Raw genomic sequence first — 17,176 nt, 5'->3', positions numbered from 1 at the left:
AGACCATCTGGAATACTTATTTCAATAATCAATTTTGCAGATGCCTTTGGATGTACAGAATTATCAGATACCTGCACTCCAAGACCTCAGGTAAGAAAGAAGGCAGATCCATGATTTGTAATGGTGTCTTACTATCCTATACTGTGAAGGAATGACCCTCTACACTACCCCTCAACACAGCCTTCTCGTGAAACACTTCCCACAGAAACTCCCTACTGCCCTTCCCATGACCTCAAAGGCCCTAGTGTCCCTATGAAGTTAGGTTCTCCCTTACCCTTTCATCCTGTGACACTAATTTCAAAGATAAAAAGGTACAGTTTTATAAAAAGAGAATGCTTTACAATTTGCATGCTTACTTGTAACCTCTGCCAATGGATTTTAGGCAATCCAAAAACTGCGGCACTTCATAGTTGACCAGTGTTTTGAGCTGGCCGTCTCCTACGCCATCGCGGTACACGATGATCCGACTGGGCATGTACTCATTGCAGCTATTCCAAGCCCTCAGAGCCGCTGAAACAGGCCAGAGAACTGTTACATCAATGCATGTCTACAACACAACTAGTCTGTTCTTCCCCAATTCTGGGCACATTTTTCAGTAACACGGTTCAGGGTAATTTCTTGAAGACCCCAGTTGAAAGACCAGAATGGAAACCCTGCAGGAGACTAACCTTGCAGGCAGACTTTGAGCCCATCTACCAGTTCCTGTCCTCGATCCTGGAATACGCAGCGTGAGAACCAGCTATGCAGAGAAAAACACAACTAGAATGAGAATGCAACTGTCAATCAGTTTTTCCTTTCTGAATTATTCTATATTTATTTCACTCTTAGTAATCTGTCATCTTTGTAACTGCCTTTAAAGACATCTGCTAACATCTCCAAATACTTGAGGAAACCTTACACAGAATGAGCAAGATGCAGGAGATCCCTTATCAGCATCACAAACTGTGTTTGTTTTCATTATAAATCAATACCACGATTCCATCCGCTGGGTAGAAAATAAAATACCCAGAGGTGCTGTCTAGGTTTATTATACCTACACACAGAAGCACACTCACTACTATGCTCTTGAGAAACCATTCACTGTAAGTTTCACTCTTCTAAAAGACCTTCGGCTCCATCCATTCTCTTTAGCAAACTAATGCAGGAACCCAAAACCAAATACCATGTGTTTTCACTTATAAGTGGGAGCAAAATGATGAGAACTCATGGACACAAAGAGGGAAAACAACAGACACCAGGGCCTACTTGAGGGTGGAAAGTGGTAGGAGGGAGAAGAGCAGAAAAAATACCTACTGGGTACTAGGCTATAGTATCTGAATGATAAAATAATCTGAACAACAAATCCCGTGACACGAGTTTACCTATGTAACAAACCTGCACATGTACCCCTGAAACTAAAAGTTAAAAAGATAAAAGACCTTGAAACATATTTATTACTAATGCCAACTAATATGCCTTCAATTTTCATATATTACTATTCTTGGCAATTCCCTCAGTTCCATAAAAAGCACTGAAAAATATTATTATGTTGAAAAACAAGTGACTAGGTAAACTGAAGGGGTTTTTCTACATGAAAATGTGAAACTACATTTTAGTGGCCATCAAATATTATTAAACAAATACAGTTTTGGAGAGAGTCACATTTAATGAGATGTACTCCCCAATACATATGATAAAAAACAAAAATAACCTGAAATGCAGTTCGACTAATACAGGATGAAAGTCATTCAAGAGCTAGGGCAGGTCATTATTTTTCCTTTCTAAATTCATTGCTGTGTATAACTGAGAAACTGGAAGGATAACAATGAAGAGTGAACACATTCCTGAACCTCCCGACCCCTGCCTGATGCCCTCACTGCCATCCGCAGCAGCCCAGTCTCACTCACCGGGTCATCCCTTCATTGATGCTGGCAACAAATCCTGCAATTGACCTCCGTCCAGCTGTGGTGTCATGGTAACAATCAATGCCCACGATCATCGCTAGCTTCAGCTTGAATACAAACATGGTCATTTTAGATACAACAGAGTACAGCAACATTTGAAAAGTAAATGTTTCTTAAACACCAATTTTAAAACTGCATCTACCAATTAAATCAAACTCACAGGCATGTCAACCCTCCAAAGCTCTCCTCCCATCTTGCAGTTCATCTGCAGGGCAATCTTCGTAGCAATAGCCATGACAGTTTGTTGTTTGCCTAAGGTTCGGGCCACCACACATTGACTTGGGGTAGGACAATCTGTACACAGGTATTTTTTAATAGCATCATATTTGTCCTTTCGATTACTTGACAACAGACAGACAACCTAAATACAAACAAATGCCCTCATTACAGAGGAGGAGGAGACGGATGATTAAGAGTAAGGGAGAGGACAGGACGCTAAACTCACCTGTGAAGTGTCAATGTCAAACCTGTGAAGAAGTGTCATTGTCAAGAACATGATCATTTACCATTCGCTTCAGTCACACAGCTCATCAGCATGACATTAACAAATACTGCTCGTTATGTTCAACTAAATGATAAGTACATGTGAAAGAAATAAATCATATTAAGCAAAATGTACGACTCAAAACTGGATACTGCTTAAATCTGAGAACTTAAATATGCTCTATGTAACCAGCCTGAAAAAATTTAGACACAGAGGACATGGCAATACAAGTTAGTGGTAAGTGATAGGTGGACAAGTCAAAGATTTTCTAGTCTTAATTTACTCATGATTCACCTATGTTTATAACTTGTAGGCCTTAAACCTCTGGATTGAGATTCTGATCAAAGTATGAACTTTCACAGGAGGTCCATGGACAATTTTGGGGACAAAAAAGAGTGCCTGATTTGAATATACCCCTTCCCCAATTCTGGGCATCCAAGTTTAACTTTCTGGAGTTGAATCCAGCTTTTAACTCATTGCCATGTTTTCCAATTTACATTCCCAGATTAATCTATTCCCTTTCTCTAGTGCCCAGCAAAATCATTTTCCCACCTTGGGTGTTTCCATTATCTAGACAACATAATAGCTATCTGCCTGTGGCATCTAAAGTATGAGATGAAGGGCTAAAATAATAAACCCATTAGAGGAAGCCAATTCATTTCTTAGGCTCATGGCAACACAGATATATTGCTTATCACTAAATCTGTTTCTGCCAACTCATTGCAATGTGGCTGTGTGAAAACTCAACAGGGCAGAAGAAACTCATCCTAGCACTCGATGCTATCTTCAGAATGTCTCCTGTGAACTAGAAATGTACTTTCAATTTGCTTTTAAAAACAACCAAAGATATAAATGCCTAATAAAAATGATCAGTGAAAGAACTGAACTAATTATTCACATGCATGTCATTTCCCCTTCCTACTTTACAATCATAATCACATAATAGTATAACCTATCATAATTCTCCTTATCACTTAAATTTTAATCTTATATTGTCATTCTATCTTTTGCAAGTTCCATGTTCCCCCAGCAGATCTGTGGCAATTTTATGCTACAGGTATAAAAAACAATAGGAATTGATTGAACGTCTGTCAGTCACTACAGTTCCAGGCCACTATTACCTTTGTATATCGGTTTTCTAACAATAACCAACAGGCCAAACCTCTTCTGGAAACCCAACTCTGCTAAGAATGAGGACAGCTAAAGTACTTGTCCTGGAGATTTTATCCGACAGGGCCCCAACAAAATAGATGGAATATTCAAATTGGACAAGTTGAGAGAACTTGAATAAAAGGGCTACTTGTGAGACACCCCTCCCCCACAGCCAGGGGCTCATGGCAGCAAGAGCAGGGCAGGGAGTGGGTATGGGTATAGGGCATGGGGGTGGAGAATGCGAGGAAAGCTCTTCAGGGCTCATGGCCTTTGACTCAGCTGTGCTTTCACTTCTGCAAAGTAAATTTCTAAGCCCTACTCTCTTTCTTCTACTATGGACCAGGAAGTCTTGAGGCCACAACTCCAAGCTCTTGGACAAAGACTGAATGCAAAGGAAATTCTGGACTAAATGTGATTAAGATTTGGACAACTCTGGAGTTCCCTGACACTGAGTCTGACTCTATTTTGCTACATTAGGCTAGGTGTGTCGACTTAAAAGGAAAACTATGGCATTGCATCTACGTATAAAGGCTACATTCTAGAAGCAAACTAAAAACAATAATCATATCAATCTTGACAGAATTTTAGGGGTAGAAGGACTGTTAGGGAAGAAATATAACTTAGAAAGCTTTAAAGTTGAAAACTTTGCTAGAAGGTACAAAGGTCAGTTTGAGACGAGTGTGTCAGAAGTGTGTGCAGGGGTGTGTGCATGAGGGAGGATGAGCAGGATGGCAACCTGACCACACCAAAGGCACCGCCATGGTGAACAAGGCCAGGCTGCAGTCGTAAAACACGCTGGCAGCTAGAATACAGAAGGCCTCATTCTCAGTGCTGGGGTCACGACATGAACCAGGCAGATGACCTGTACTTGAAAACTGTGCAAGAGTGATGGACAGAGTTTCCAACTGAGAATATATATAAAGCTGGACAAACAGTGAAGTCAAGACACACCGAACAGCCTAAAAAGCTAGTTTGAGAAAGGGGAGTAATTTCCCCTTGAAGAATTTTTAAAACTTACTGGGATTGGGAAAAATGAAGAGTTAAGTCAGACTCACTGAGTTTGAAGAGCTGACTGGCATCAGCAGCAGCAACAGTGATTAGGTGCCAGGCATGACAATGCCATTAAACTTCAGAAGTGCCATGAGGGTTCACTACTATTATTACCACCCAAATTTGTTCAGATAAGGAAATAAGGCCAAAAGCACTTGATGAAGATCAGGCAAATGGCCAAGCCAGGATGTGAACCCAGGGGTTTGATTTCAGAGTTTACCCTCTTAATGACTGTGCTACAGATGACATCAAAAAACAAACAACACACATTGCTGCACGTACCCACAATTTCAGATTACAGATGAAAACCATCCGTCATTAAGTGGTTGCCATCATCTAATGTCCCTGTCTCCAATTCCTAACCCTCTGCACCTCCCACAAGCCCACGTGAGGCAGTGAGACTGGCAAACAGGCACACGGGCTCTTCGGGACTCAGTCCTCCCCTCCCGAGTCACTCACTCACCTGGATGGGTTGGTCAAGCACACACACAACACCACATATGCAGATAAAGGGGAAAGAGCTTAGGAGAGTGGTTTCATCTGTATCCCGACCCCTAATCTGGATGCCCGTGGAAGCTGACAAGCTGCTGAGTGTCACTCAGGACTCCCTGCTCTTCCCATACCTGCCACTAGGCTGTCTGGGGAGCTTCCATGTCATTACACAATCACATGTCGATGTGTGCAGAACAACGGCTGAGTTTTATTTTTGTGCTTTTCTGCATTTTCCAAAATTTCTATACTAAGTAAAGCCTTTGAGTCTGAATAAATTGAAGATGGCTTTGTTTTTCTCCACCCTTTCCTCACCTTCTGCAGTAAGCTCCTAGGTACACAACTAAAGCTCGCATTAGTTTAGCAACTTCGTGGATACAAAACGTATTTTGTGCCTAGTTTGAGAACCGAGTAACACTTGAAAAAAGAACTCTAAGTCCCAAAATTTACAAATGCCTCTTTTGTAAAAGCTCTTTCACTGAAACTGTCAATTTATTGATTAGCTACTTACTATCTGGGTATCTGTTGTAACCTTTTGCTGTAAGACTCTTAAATAGGCTTCAGTTCTATCATCCACTTCAATCCTAGAATGAAAGTGCATAATCCAACATTCAGAAAAAGAAATGACAAATGCATAAACATTTTCCAAGGTAACACAACAAAAATTTCTGTATAAAACATTAAATCAAACAGAGACTCGCCATTTATGCAAAGGGCTGTTTCTAAAACAAAGAATGGCAATAGTTTAAGCACACAGGTTTGAGAAACTGTCTTATTTGGTTGTTTCTCCCACTCATTCTTAGTTATTAAAATATATTTCTGTTTATCTGTATTACAGGGAGCCATATCAAATCTTTACATTAAGATAATGTAGTTTGTGTTTTTAATAGTTCCATCACTTTCCAGTTCCCACACCCTCCAAGTGACTGCTAAGCAATTTTCAGAGTAGAAATGACTTGATCAACTTACATTATTGCTTTTTTCATTTGTATGCCCATGGCTGGTGTAACTTTAAATAGATTTTGTATCAATGAATTGGCTGCTTCATAATTTCTTCGCGTATAGATCAACAGCCAGTTATCTAGTGGCTTAACACTAATTAATGGTGCACCTCTTGTTTCTTTTGACCAATCTGCAAATTGTGGATTGTAATCAAACTAGAAGAGAGTTCAGACACACTGTAAATTCCATTGTAAGTTCTCAGCGATCAAGCCAAAAAGTCTTCAATAATTCTACCATGGCATATTTTGAAACTTAGTGTACTACTCTTATATGTGAATTAAAGGGACAGAGAAAATGCCCGCAGTAGGGGAAGAATAAAAAACGTATGCAAAGGATGATGGCAATATTCTTTCAAATACATTCCTACTGACAGCTCCTACTCAAATGCTTACTCGGACCAGGCGCTTCCCTAAGTGCTTCAGTTGAACTTTCCTTCGTCTTGTCTAATATCTCAGGATAGCAACTCTTTTCTTTATAATGAAAATATTCAAAAATAAGGCTCTGAAAGTAGAACAACTTGACCGAGGTGTTATATGCTGCAAGCAAGCTACAAAAACATCTGACAGCAAGACACGAAGTGAACAGAAATGCAAGGCGCAGCTCTCAAGTGCTGGTTATCACAGGGAGCAGCCCAGTGTCTTCTGCGTGTCCTGGCCACCTCCCTGACTGGCCTCATGCAGTGGTTAGCGTAAACAATGCAATCAGAGCATGAAGTTACACTGTGACATCACTCCTCACAGGACATTTCCAAGGCAGGAAGGACACCATTTTCTTTAAATTTTTTTTAAAAATGTTGGCAGTTTACAGTGTTTCAATTACATTAAAAATATTTTTAGAATACTTGCTTTTTCTTTTCTAAAAATGAAACATAGAAAGTATAATAAAATATTATCTCTATAAACAAATGGTCCAGGCTAATCAAATCAAGAATTTCCCATCATTTTAGTGGCAGGCAAAATATAAACCCAAGCAGATAGGATTCTACATTTTAACTCAAGTTACTGGAAAAAAAAAATGGAACCACTTTTTAGCTAAGTCTTACAGATTATTTTGTGGACCAAGCCACAGGCTTCACATTCTCTAGGGCTTCCACGTTTTCTCCTCCTGGGGTGTCCCTATTTCTGAAGTCCTGGGCAGCTCACATGGGTTGATAGAGAGTGGATATGGAAGGGGAGAAGAGAACAGTGAAGAAAATATCATTCTGGCATGGAACTAAGTTACTCCCACTTGCTTACTGTGATCTGACCCAAGTGTCACTTGATTGTCAACTTTAAAAACTGCCTTACTGTTTTTCCACCTTGGTGAATCTTTTCTGTTTGCAAAATTCTTCCGGAGAAGGACAGTAAGTTGGAATCAAAGCTCAAACCCCAGTCTCGAAGTTCCCTTTGAACATTATCGTTCCTGTAAATTTAACACATTTACATGCCACTAAACAAAGTGACAAAGCAAAAAGACATAGTCAAACAGATATCCACTCCTGCCTACAACACATTCCCATGTTCCTGTTGGGTTAAGATGCCAGTGAGAATGCCAGCCAGCACAGAAGCACAATCACCTTTCTCTCCTCACCTTCAGGCTTCTCTTCATGACATCCTTTAACTTAAAACTCTGATGCCCAAACTTTCTCCTCCTCAAAGGAAACCCCTTGATACTACAAAGATAGAAAAAGGATTTGACCAATTCCTTTTTCTGTTCTGTTACCTTTTTCTAACATAAGAATTAAAAAGACTACCAGCTACAAAGCTTAACCTTGTGATTTCCTGAGGAGTAAGTGAGGTAGGTAGCCTTGCTTAGAAACAGGAAGAACAAGCCCACCCCAAATACTACAAACACAGAAGGAAAAAGTGACTTTCTGCCACTCCCTCAAGATACCCCCTCTCAAAGCCACATAAAGTAGTAAACAAAAAATGGAAAGCATGCATCAGTGAAATCAATGACTTACTTATGAATATAATCAATGAGTCTTCCCACTTCACGCTGCCTTTGTTCTGGAGTTAGTCTTGTATGAACTGCTAAGTCCTTCATCACATTAAAATCATTACGCATTTTATCTGTTAGACCTTTAAATAAGACATTTAAAGGCATATAGTTAAAGAAATAATCATCAGCTCTAAATAACTGGAGTATAGGGTGATGGTGAGTGAAACTTCCAAGGAGACAAAGTAGCTTTAATAAAAGGTTTTCTAGGGGGAGGAAAGGAGTGTCTGAGGACTCCTGGGAGACAAAGGGTCAACCCAGTGGCTTCCTTCCCAGTAAGCGAAATGCAACAGTACCTGTAAGGTAGCAGAGCTCAGGGATGAGCATGGCAGGCCCTGCCAGTGTCCCCCCAGGGCCCCGCCTTCTCTTGGGCTGGCTGACCAGGACTGGCTGCTTCAAGTCGGTGATCTCTTGGTTGTATTGCTGCTCAAGAGAGGAAGGGGTCACTGTTCATGGCAAATGCCTTGAGTAGTATCTCAGTGGGCAAAAAGGGTTTCATTTTTTAAAAACATTAAGAACTGATGCCAGTAGCAAGGCTGGTAAGAGCTGCAGAGTAAAGCTTAAAAAAGGCATTTTAACCTTCTCAAAGCAGAGATTGTGACTTATATGCTCTACTGAACACCCCAGCTTTTTCCTTGACACTTCCATGGTCCAGGACAGTAAGGTTCTGCATCCTGACTTTGAGTCACAGTTCTAGTTGTTTTTTTATTTCTTGGTTTAGAAACAGTAGTCTGTGTAACTCTGCATCTTCACCATAGGACAGTTCCTCCAAAACTATTTTCTGTTACTGTGAGAACTTACTAATGAAAGCAGTCTCACTGGAAGAATAAAGACAGGAAGGGAAGAAGTTCCTATGCCTCAGGACATTTTTAATCAGAAAAATGTTTTATAAAATGTTGATATTTTCAAGAAGTCAAATTTCAATTAGGAAGTATTAAGGTTACCCATATGCAATCACTGCCCAAAATAAGCTTTTACAATTTGTATAACAAAAAAAAATGACATTTGTAATTTTTTTTTTTCTTTTTGAGATGGCATCTCGCTCTGTCGCCCAACCTGGAGTGCAGTGGTGCAATCTCAGCTCACTGCAACTTCTGCCTCCCAAGTTCAGGCGATTCTCCTGCCTCAGCCTCCCAAATAGCTGAGACTAAAGGCATGCACCACCAGGCCTGTCTAATTTTGTATTTTTAGTAGAGACAGGGTTTCACAATGTTGGCCAGGCTGGTCTTGAACTCCTGACCTCAAATGATCTATCTGCCTCAACCTCCCAAAGTGTTGGGATCACAGGCCTGAGCCATCACGCCCGGCCCTGTCAAATATTTTTTAAACATTTTCCTCTATACCTGAAAAAACAGCACTCTCATTTTTATTAGACATGACTGTTAAATCTTCTATTTTAAAAACCAATTGACTATGACCTTTTCTTCCAAATGCCCTTCCTCCTTCTACTCTGTTTCCTAGATAGCATCTCCAATCCCAAACCATCACTTACTATTAAAACTGCATTTCTATCAGGAAATCCTAAGAATGCTTTGATTCTTTCAAATATCTCAATGTCAACCTTCTTCATTATTTCTACTAAATACATCTCATTATCCCCGATTTCCAGAGAAGTCTTCCCTACAGAAAGCAGCTGAGCTGAGATCTCAAGTACAAGCAGATAGGGTGTGTTTGACCGAGGGGACACTGTGTTTAGTCAGAAGGGCACTTTGCCTTTGATGATCTTTTCAAACCTAGAATCATCTCTTTAAAACTGTTTTAGATGATTACCCGAAACACTGATCTCTCCTATGCTAACAAGCCTGTCTGCATTTTGTTAATATGGAAATCAAAAGTTAAGAGTTAACCCACAGCCAGTAGATTTAGCAGAAATGATACTGAAGGTTCAAAGATTTTTATTTCCAACCCTCCCCAAAGTGAAATGAAGCGAAATGTTGATTATGGAAGGAGAGACAGTATGGTAAGCTCTTAACTCCCACTGCCCGCCACCTGTTATCCAACCTGCTTGTCCTCCACAGGCTTCAATTCAAATGTAAGCTTTCATTCTACAGAAAAAAGGAAACCAGGACAGGGCAATTCTCATTATATGAACTGTACCAAATAAAAAGAGGCATTTTAATAATTTGGTAAAGAATTAAATTATGCTGTGATTGCCCTAACAAATACATTTACACACAGCATGAAAAGCAACTTGTTCCAAATATACAAGTATTAGAGAATTCTACCAAAGATATTTTGAATTTCTCCTATTGTAGGGCTGTAGGCCCCACAGGGTCATGGGGTGTGTCTTAGGCTGTGCTGAGGCGCAGGATCCGAGAAATAAAGAGACAGGACACAGAAGTACAAGAAAAATGCAGCTGGGCTCAGGGGGCCACGCCACCTATGATCGGAGTCAGGTGAGGCCCTGAATGTCCAGAAGCATGAGTATTTATTGTGTATAGGTTAGGGGGGCAGGGCAGTGAGTGAAATCATCTTTAAGGATAGTGATAGGGTCGTGAGCAATAAAACATGGGGTCCACCCCCATTAGGTCACCTAGGCCAGGAGGTAGACAGTGTGCAGCAAGGGACCCGTTCCCATGGAGACAAGGGCCGTGTGCAGTAAGGGGTCCACCCCCATTTAGGTCACCGAGGCTTGAAGGTGGGCCGTGCGCAGTGAAGAGGGTGCAGTGTGCAGTACTTCTATCTATGGGCAAACTACTTCTAAGAAGATTTATAGGAGGATGCTTTAAGGCACATAGCAGTGACAGAGCTGCCAAGGTTACCGGCACCTTCTGGCAGCTTCCAATGGGTTCTATGGGAAGATGCTTTTCAAGCAGCACAGTAGCAAGAACTGATAAAGTTCACAGTCACCAAGATGGATTGCCAGTCTGAGGATAGCCTTCCACAAGAACGGGAGCAAGGTCCTACAACTCCTTTTTCAGGAGTGGCTCTCGCCTCAAGCCTGCCATACAGCGGGTATCTTTACGATACTGAACACTGCCGCCTGGGCCATGGATTCCTGTCCTGGTATAATTGTTTTCCCTTAATTCATGCTCTGCACTGTGTCTGCTCTAGGCATTCCTCTGATTATAAGCTGTTATTTCTTAATTCATGCTCTGTACTGTGTCCACTCTAGGCATTCCTCTAATTATAAACTAAGATATAATTATAGGTATATATGTAGAGAAATATTCTTTTGACACTCATACTATCAACTATTATATGATTATTTATAAATAAAGGATTATATAAAGGGATTCGTCAAGCCCTATTTCTATAAACTAATATATGATTATGTAAAGGATTATATAAAAGGAAATAGCTGAGGAGTAAAACTATAAATTGAGATATTCTTCAAGCCCTAACTGTGCCAGGGTTCTGCTTAGCTCTCATTCCTCAGTGCCTATATGGGGGATTACCCACACCTATGATCTATCTAACTGCATATGAAAAAGGTAACAGCACTAGCGTCTTACCTTCCTGTAGTATTCTAAGAAGCTGACTTCAGAGCCATCGGCTTTCTTAAAGGTACTCTTGGGATTCTGGTCCCAGTCAATATCATCCACTCTGTATGTTTTATTGTTATACCTAGGGATCAATTGAGATTTGACTGCATTTGATGGAAATATGAAGAACTAATATTAAAGAGAGAGACTAGACAGCATGTATTCTCTAAGATTTCAAATCACCTGGTTATATACAATGTTATGGGAAAAGAAGGAAACAGGATTTCTTACAGATTATGCCAGATGGATGGGGGAAGTGACTAAATTACTTCCAGAGAATAAAAATAAAAGGATAAAAATCATTAGCTATTTGTCCTCTCTAGATGAGTTATGTTATCCCCAAAACTTTGATCTTGGGAAAGGTGACAAATATCCTTATCCTTTTTTTGTGCTCTTCTCAGCACTCAACTTTAAACACTATTTCCTAACATTGTAGAACTAGAAAGCCACAAGACTTTAAGACTCGCAAAAAAAATTATTTTGCATTTTAAAAAGCAGACTTACTTGGTAAGAACAATTAAACCTATTAGTTCTTTAGAAACTTGTTCTTGAAATTTATGCTCTTCTGTCTGATGATAAAAGTTGAACATGAAATCCAAAACAGTCTCACTTCGAAGGACTTTATGACTAACATCAGTGCAAAGCATGATGTTGTTTTCATACTGAAGAATAGAAGTGGTGAAGCCAGGCCAGATCACCAACCTGTCAGATGAAATGGAAGTCAAGAAGTAACCTCTCCAAATTCACACATGGTTTGCACATACTAAGTTGCATTTTTACTTTTATTAAGCAGGTCTAAAGTATTTAAGAGAATCAATTTGTTTATTTCTAGGATTTACATGCTCCAGCTTCAAGACCTCCAACATTATAGTAATTGCGTAAGTTTCATTTTGAATGAATGCACTAACTTTATTCAGCTACTCATTACACTAGGCCATTACACTGGCTTAAAACCTTAACAAGTTGCCAATCTAACTGAAAGCACCTACAATTATTATGACAAACTTAAATCTGTTGAGCTGCAATATTTTATTTTTTGTAATTTCAACTTTTACTTTCCATTTATTTTAGATTCAAGGGGTGCATGTGCTGGTCTGAGACATGGCCTATTGCATGATGCTGAGGTCTGGGGTGGAATGGCCCATCACTGAGGGAGTGAACACAGGACCAAGGAGGTAGTTTTTTCAGTTGGGCTGCAGTCTTGATACACCACATTAACTGATCATTTTTATTACCTAAGGGCAGAAATACAAACTTAGCACCAGACAACTGTATTCTTCCCTAGTGACAGGTAAATTATGTGATTTTTTAAAAAAATCCAAATATTCTGGGATGTCTCCTCATTATTCAAGTTAAAGAGTCACAGAACATTATGCTATGGGTGACATAATGCACATATGGGTGGCATTAACAGTCACTGTAGTAAATCCAATCATTTCAAATCAGGTTATTATCTCAAAAGTTTGTAATTAAGCCTAAGGAATATTAAACTTTCCACCTCATACAAACCTGTGACTTGGAATATCAATTGGGTCACTTGGGTTATAATAATTTCGTCCAATTTGTTGCAAATTCATGATTTTCAAAAGCCTAGAAATTGAAAGGTCAGAATAGTGAATACTGATAAGTACCTCTAACGTTGCAGTCAGAATGGCATGTTGTTTAGAGCAAGGGCTGGCAAACTGTGGCCTGTAGTCAGGCCAAATCTAGCCTACCTGCTGTTTTTTATGGCCTATGAGTTAACAATGGTTTTCAAATATCCTCCAGGTTGGACAAAATAAAAGATTATTTCATGACACATGAATTATCTGAAATTCAAATTTCAGCGTCCACCAATAGTTTTACTGACACACATCCGTGACCACCCACTTACATGCTGCCTCTGGCGGCTTTGGTGCTCCAGTAGTCGAGCTGAATAGCTGCAAGAGATGATACGGCTTTCAAAGCCTAAGATGTTTACTATCTGGCCTTTTCAGAGAGAAGTTTGCCAACCCCTCATTTAGGGAAAAATAAATCTACCAGTTACATTAACTGGAAACAAGTATTTATCAAAATGAATTGCCCTATCATGGGTAACAATTATGACTAACTTCAAAAGGGAAATTACAAATACAAGTGCTATGCCCCATTATTCTCCCGAAAACCTCAGCCTCATCCAGATTGTTTCTCATCCTCCTCGAAAAATAAAACATTTTGCAGAACATGTGTCTCGCTTTTGGATTGGGAAAATGTGGTATGTACACTGAAAGCAAATTATCAAGCATGCAGTCTATCTCCTGTGGTGGAACAAATAACCCGTTCTAACTCTGCCCCTCCTCCTGATCAAGCACCCACTGCGGGTAGAAGGAAGACCAAGTCAGCAATAAGCTCTTGAGGAAAGGAGTGTTCTGAACACAAGCTCAGACAGTATTTGAAGTCAGCAGAATTAGGGAAGTAATGACAGGATACCTGCTTAGAGCAAATAGATGAATTTTACATCAGTAAACCACACCTTAAATTACTGCAATACAGAGAAACCCAATAATCCCAACCAACGTTGCAAAATCTAGGAGAATTCAATGCAGATGGTTCAATGCACAATTTTTTCAACTTTGCTGGTTTTTCTTAAAAAAAAAAAAAAGTTGAAATAAAACACATACCTCCTGAAAATAATATTATAGAACTGCAAACAAGTTGGTGATGTGGGTGGAAGCTCATTTGTTAAAGTGATCGTGATCCTCACATCCTCTCCATTCCGGGTCTTACTAAAAACTTCAGTAACCTGAAGCCAGAGTGGTGGAAAACCCAAACTTTACATTCTTAAAGGAAAACTATGCCCAGTCACATACTGCTTGCTTAATAAGGCAACACTGAAAAGTAGAGAAGTTTTTAAACTGGATTTTAAAACAATGGCTTTGAGAAAAAAAGTGGCTAAGTGTCTGTGTTATAACTCAATTGTAAGCATCAAGTTACCCAGACACATTTGACAATGCTACAATAATTTGTTTATTACAAGTCATATCAGACAGGAGTCTCCTTGGGGTCTCTCTAAAAGCCATGCGAACTGTTTTGCATTGTGGTAGCTTTGCTTTGAAGTGGAAATCCCCCATCTCCCTTTCCCCAAATAACCTTTTCCTGTAGTCTTTTAGGTAAAAATAATATTGTTCCATCAAAAGCATGACACTTTCCAATTAGATCTTCATGTTGAAAAAGAAGAGCTGAACGGAGTCTTCTGGCTTCCATCAGTGGGTTATAGTCAACATGATACTGATACAAGGCCCACTGGGGACGTGATGTCAGTCGGAAATGGTTAGTGCTTAACCTGACTATAATGCCTGAAGAACCTGTAAAAGGAAGTTATAGTCAATTAACAAAATATCAAGTTTATTGTTCCTTGAAACCTTTCCTACCATGACAAGGGAGACACAGTTTATCTATAAACACAAAGCTAAGAGCAGCAGACAACACGAAAACCCTCAGACATCTGACTTTGGAGACCCATGGTCTATCTCTTTAGGTGAATCTCTAAAGAATCATACATTTAGAAACAAATCTTCCTTACACTAAGTAATTTACAAATAGTTTACAACAAAACCAACTAAATCTCTGCATGGCAAAGAGCTTTAAAAGTGATCTATTAATATTTAATGAGACGATGTTTCAAAATGTGCAGTTAAAGATATCTATCACCTATTTCATCAATGCCAAAAGAAAGTGAGAGAGAGGAGAATGGAAAAGCCATGCAGGATCCTTGATCAATTAAATGCCTCAAATAGAGTGCTTCAATTCACTGTCCCAAGTACCTGAGAAGAATCTCCCAAAAACTTATTCTTAATTAACCTACCAGTTTTTGATTCTTTAACATGGTCTAGGTTCTGCCTTGTATTCACACCAAGATCATGAAAATCTCTACGACGACCTCCTCTCTCTGCTAATGATAACTCCTGAAATCCAGCAGATATCTGGAGTTCTTAAAAAAGAAGAAACATTTTATACTTGGGCAATACAAAGCATGAAATAAAGGATGACAATACTAATTCCTGTGGTCCTATTATACGTAATCCAAAGGATACTGAGGTATGAAAGATAATGCATAAAACAATCCTATCAACATGTTTTAGGTATCTGCCAGCCTAATGAGAGAATGGTTTCCTAGTAATAACTTCTTTCATGAAGCCTATTTTGTCAATGTCCTGGGCAACTGCAGATACGCCCTGTCAAGATCTATACATACTTCAAAGATCGAGCCAATTGAACTGTGGCGCAAGAATGCAGGAGCACATGCTTGCTGACTCGGAGAAGTCTGAGAACTACCTGAAGGTCTGTATGTATCTTCCACAATCTGTCATGATACAACTCCAGCTACAGAAATTGGTAGTTCAGAGGGTTTAAATCGGTAACCTGGATTGGAAAACTTACGTTTAAAATGTAACTTCCTCACTACTTGATTCCCTTAAGAATCAGAAGAATGGATTTCTGCATCTGTGCTGATTCTATGGTCATGACACATATCTCATACTGGTATAGGTAGTAAGGTCGTGATTAGTCAGTTCATGCTTAGTGCTACAAGCTGTGGTTTTAAGAACCTAAATTATTAAAGGCATTTGATTTGCAGAAAGTATACAATTAAGTATCTCAGATCAACAATATGATGGGGGCCAAAAATAATCATGTTATCTTGTGTAAAAGAGATTACCAGTTGACCATCCAATAAGCAATATCCCATTCTTAAAAAAATCCTATTTGGAGGTAATACACCTAAATAGACTAAAATTTCAACCCTCCCTATGGTTAGGGATGACCTAAGAGACTTAAGCAGAAATTGCAGGATGACACTTTTGGAAAATTTCGTAAGACAACCAATAGCTGACTGTGACTTTTGTACTTCCTGCCCCTTTGCCCTGCCCATGGAGCCTCTGGATCTGGCAAAGAGGGCTCAGACAGACATTCTGAACCAAACACAAGTCTTAATGATGGCAGTCATGGGCCCAGGACAAAAGAAGAAAAAGATCAGGGTCCAGTTTTCTCTAACCACAAACACCAGAACTGCCCACTTTCTAGATTTCCTTAGAGAAGTAACAGTGCTTAAAATATTTCAGTTCTTGCTGTACTTTGGAAATAAGTCATTTAATATCAGCGTCAATTTCTTCACCTGAAAAATTGAGAATAAGCATCACAGGCATGTAATACGTTTTAAATATCATGTATAAGGCACTTTAAAAGGTGCTTCCATGTTAGTTTCTGTACCTCATGATTTGGAGGGGGCACTATCTAAAAACCCTTTAAATATGTAACTTCATATTTGTCTCTCTCTGTGAGCTTTTTATCCCAGAGACTTGGTTTAAAGTATCAATGACACTGGGTGAGTAAACTATACTAAATCATGCATATTGATATTGAATCCAACAACATTAAAGGGTCATAAAGGCTGATTTTCTTTCCCTAAAAAATTTAAATTTGTCTTAAAAAAAATCAGCTCTGGATGCAAAAATCCAATTGCCAATGTCTGAATATAAACAACGATGAAATCTGTTCCCCTTGAGATATACGGTACTGCTAGCACACTTAGCCAAAGCTCGATTTTGTCGCTCGATAGACAGGACAGATTCCAGAAT

The 17,176-nt window shown here is 39.4% G+C and overlaps 1 protein-coding gene across 1 annotated transcript in view; it reads right to left on the bottom strand.

Annotated features, from left to right (window-relative positions):
* Positions 1-17,176, bottom strand: part of PIWIL1 (piwi like RNA-mediated gene silencing 1) — a 33,083-nt gene that overhangs the window by 9,635 nt on the left and 6,272 nt on the right. The window contains exons 4-18 of the mRNA XM_032244249.1: positions 15,406-15,531; positions 14,691-14,905; positions 14,222-14,343; positions 13,092-13,172; positions 12,087-12,284; positions 11,553-11,664; positions 8,394-8,520; positions 8,063-8,180; positions 7,407-7,521; positions 6,088-6,275; positions 5,630-5,702; positions 2,104-2,304; positions 1,887-1,990; positions 669-739; positions 357-510 (exon numbers count right to left, since the gene is read on the bottom strand). Coding sequence (XP_032100140.1) covers positions 357-510; positions 669-739; positions 1,887-1,990; positions 2,104-2,304; positions 5,630-5,702; positions 6,088-6,275; positions 7,407-7,521; positions 8,063-8,180; positions 8,394-8,520; positions 11,553-11,664; positions 12,087-12,284; positions 13,092-13,172; positions 14,222-14,343; positions 14,691-14,905; positions 15,406-15,531 — 2,005 coding nt within the window. The remainder of the gene's footprint in view (positions 1-356; positions 511-668; positions 740-1,886; positions 1,991-2,103; positions 2,305-5,629; positions 5,703-6,087; positions 6,276-7,406; positions 7,522-8,062; positions 8,181-8,393; positions 8,521-11,552; positions 11,665-12,086; positions 12,285-13,091; positions 13,173-14,221; positions 14,344-14,690; positions 14,906-15,405; positions 15,532-17,176) is intronic.

Source organism: Sapajus apella, unplaced genomic scaffold, assembly GCF_009761245.1.
Source record: "Sapajus apella isolate SASKATOON/1434 unplaced genomic scaffold, GSC_monkey_1.0 scaffold2, whole genome shotgun sequence".
NCBI classification, from domain to species: Eukaryota; Metazoa; Chordata; class Mammalia; order Primates; family Cebidae; genus Sapajus; species Sapajus apella.
Note: the sequence above shows the minus strand (reverse complement) of the source record. Positions and strands in the feature narration are given on the sequence as shown.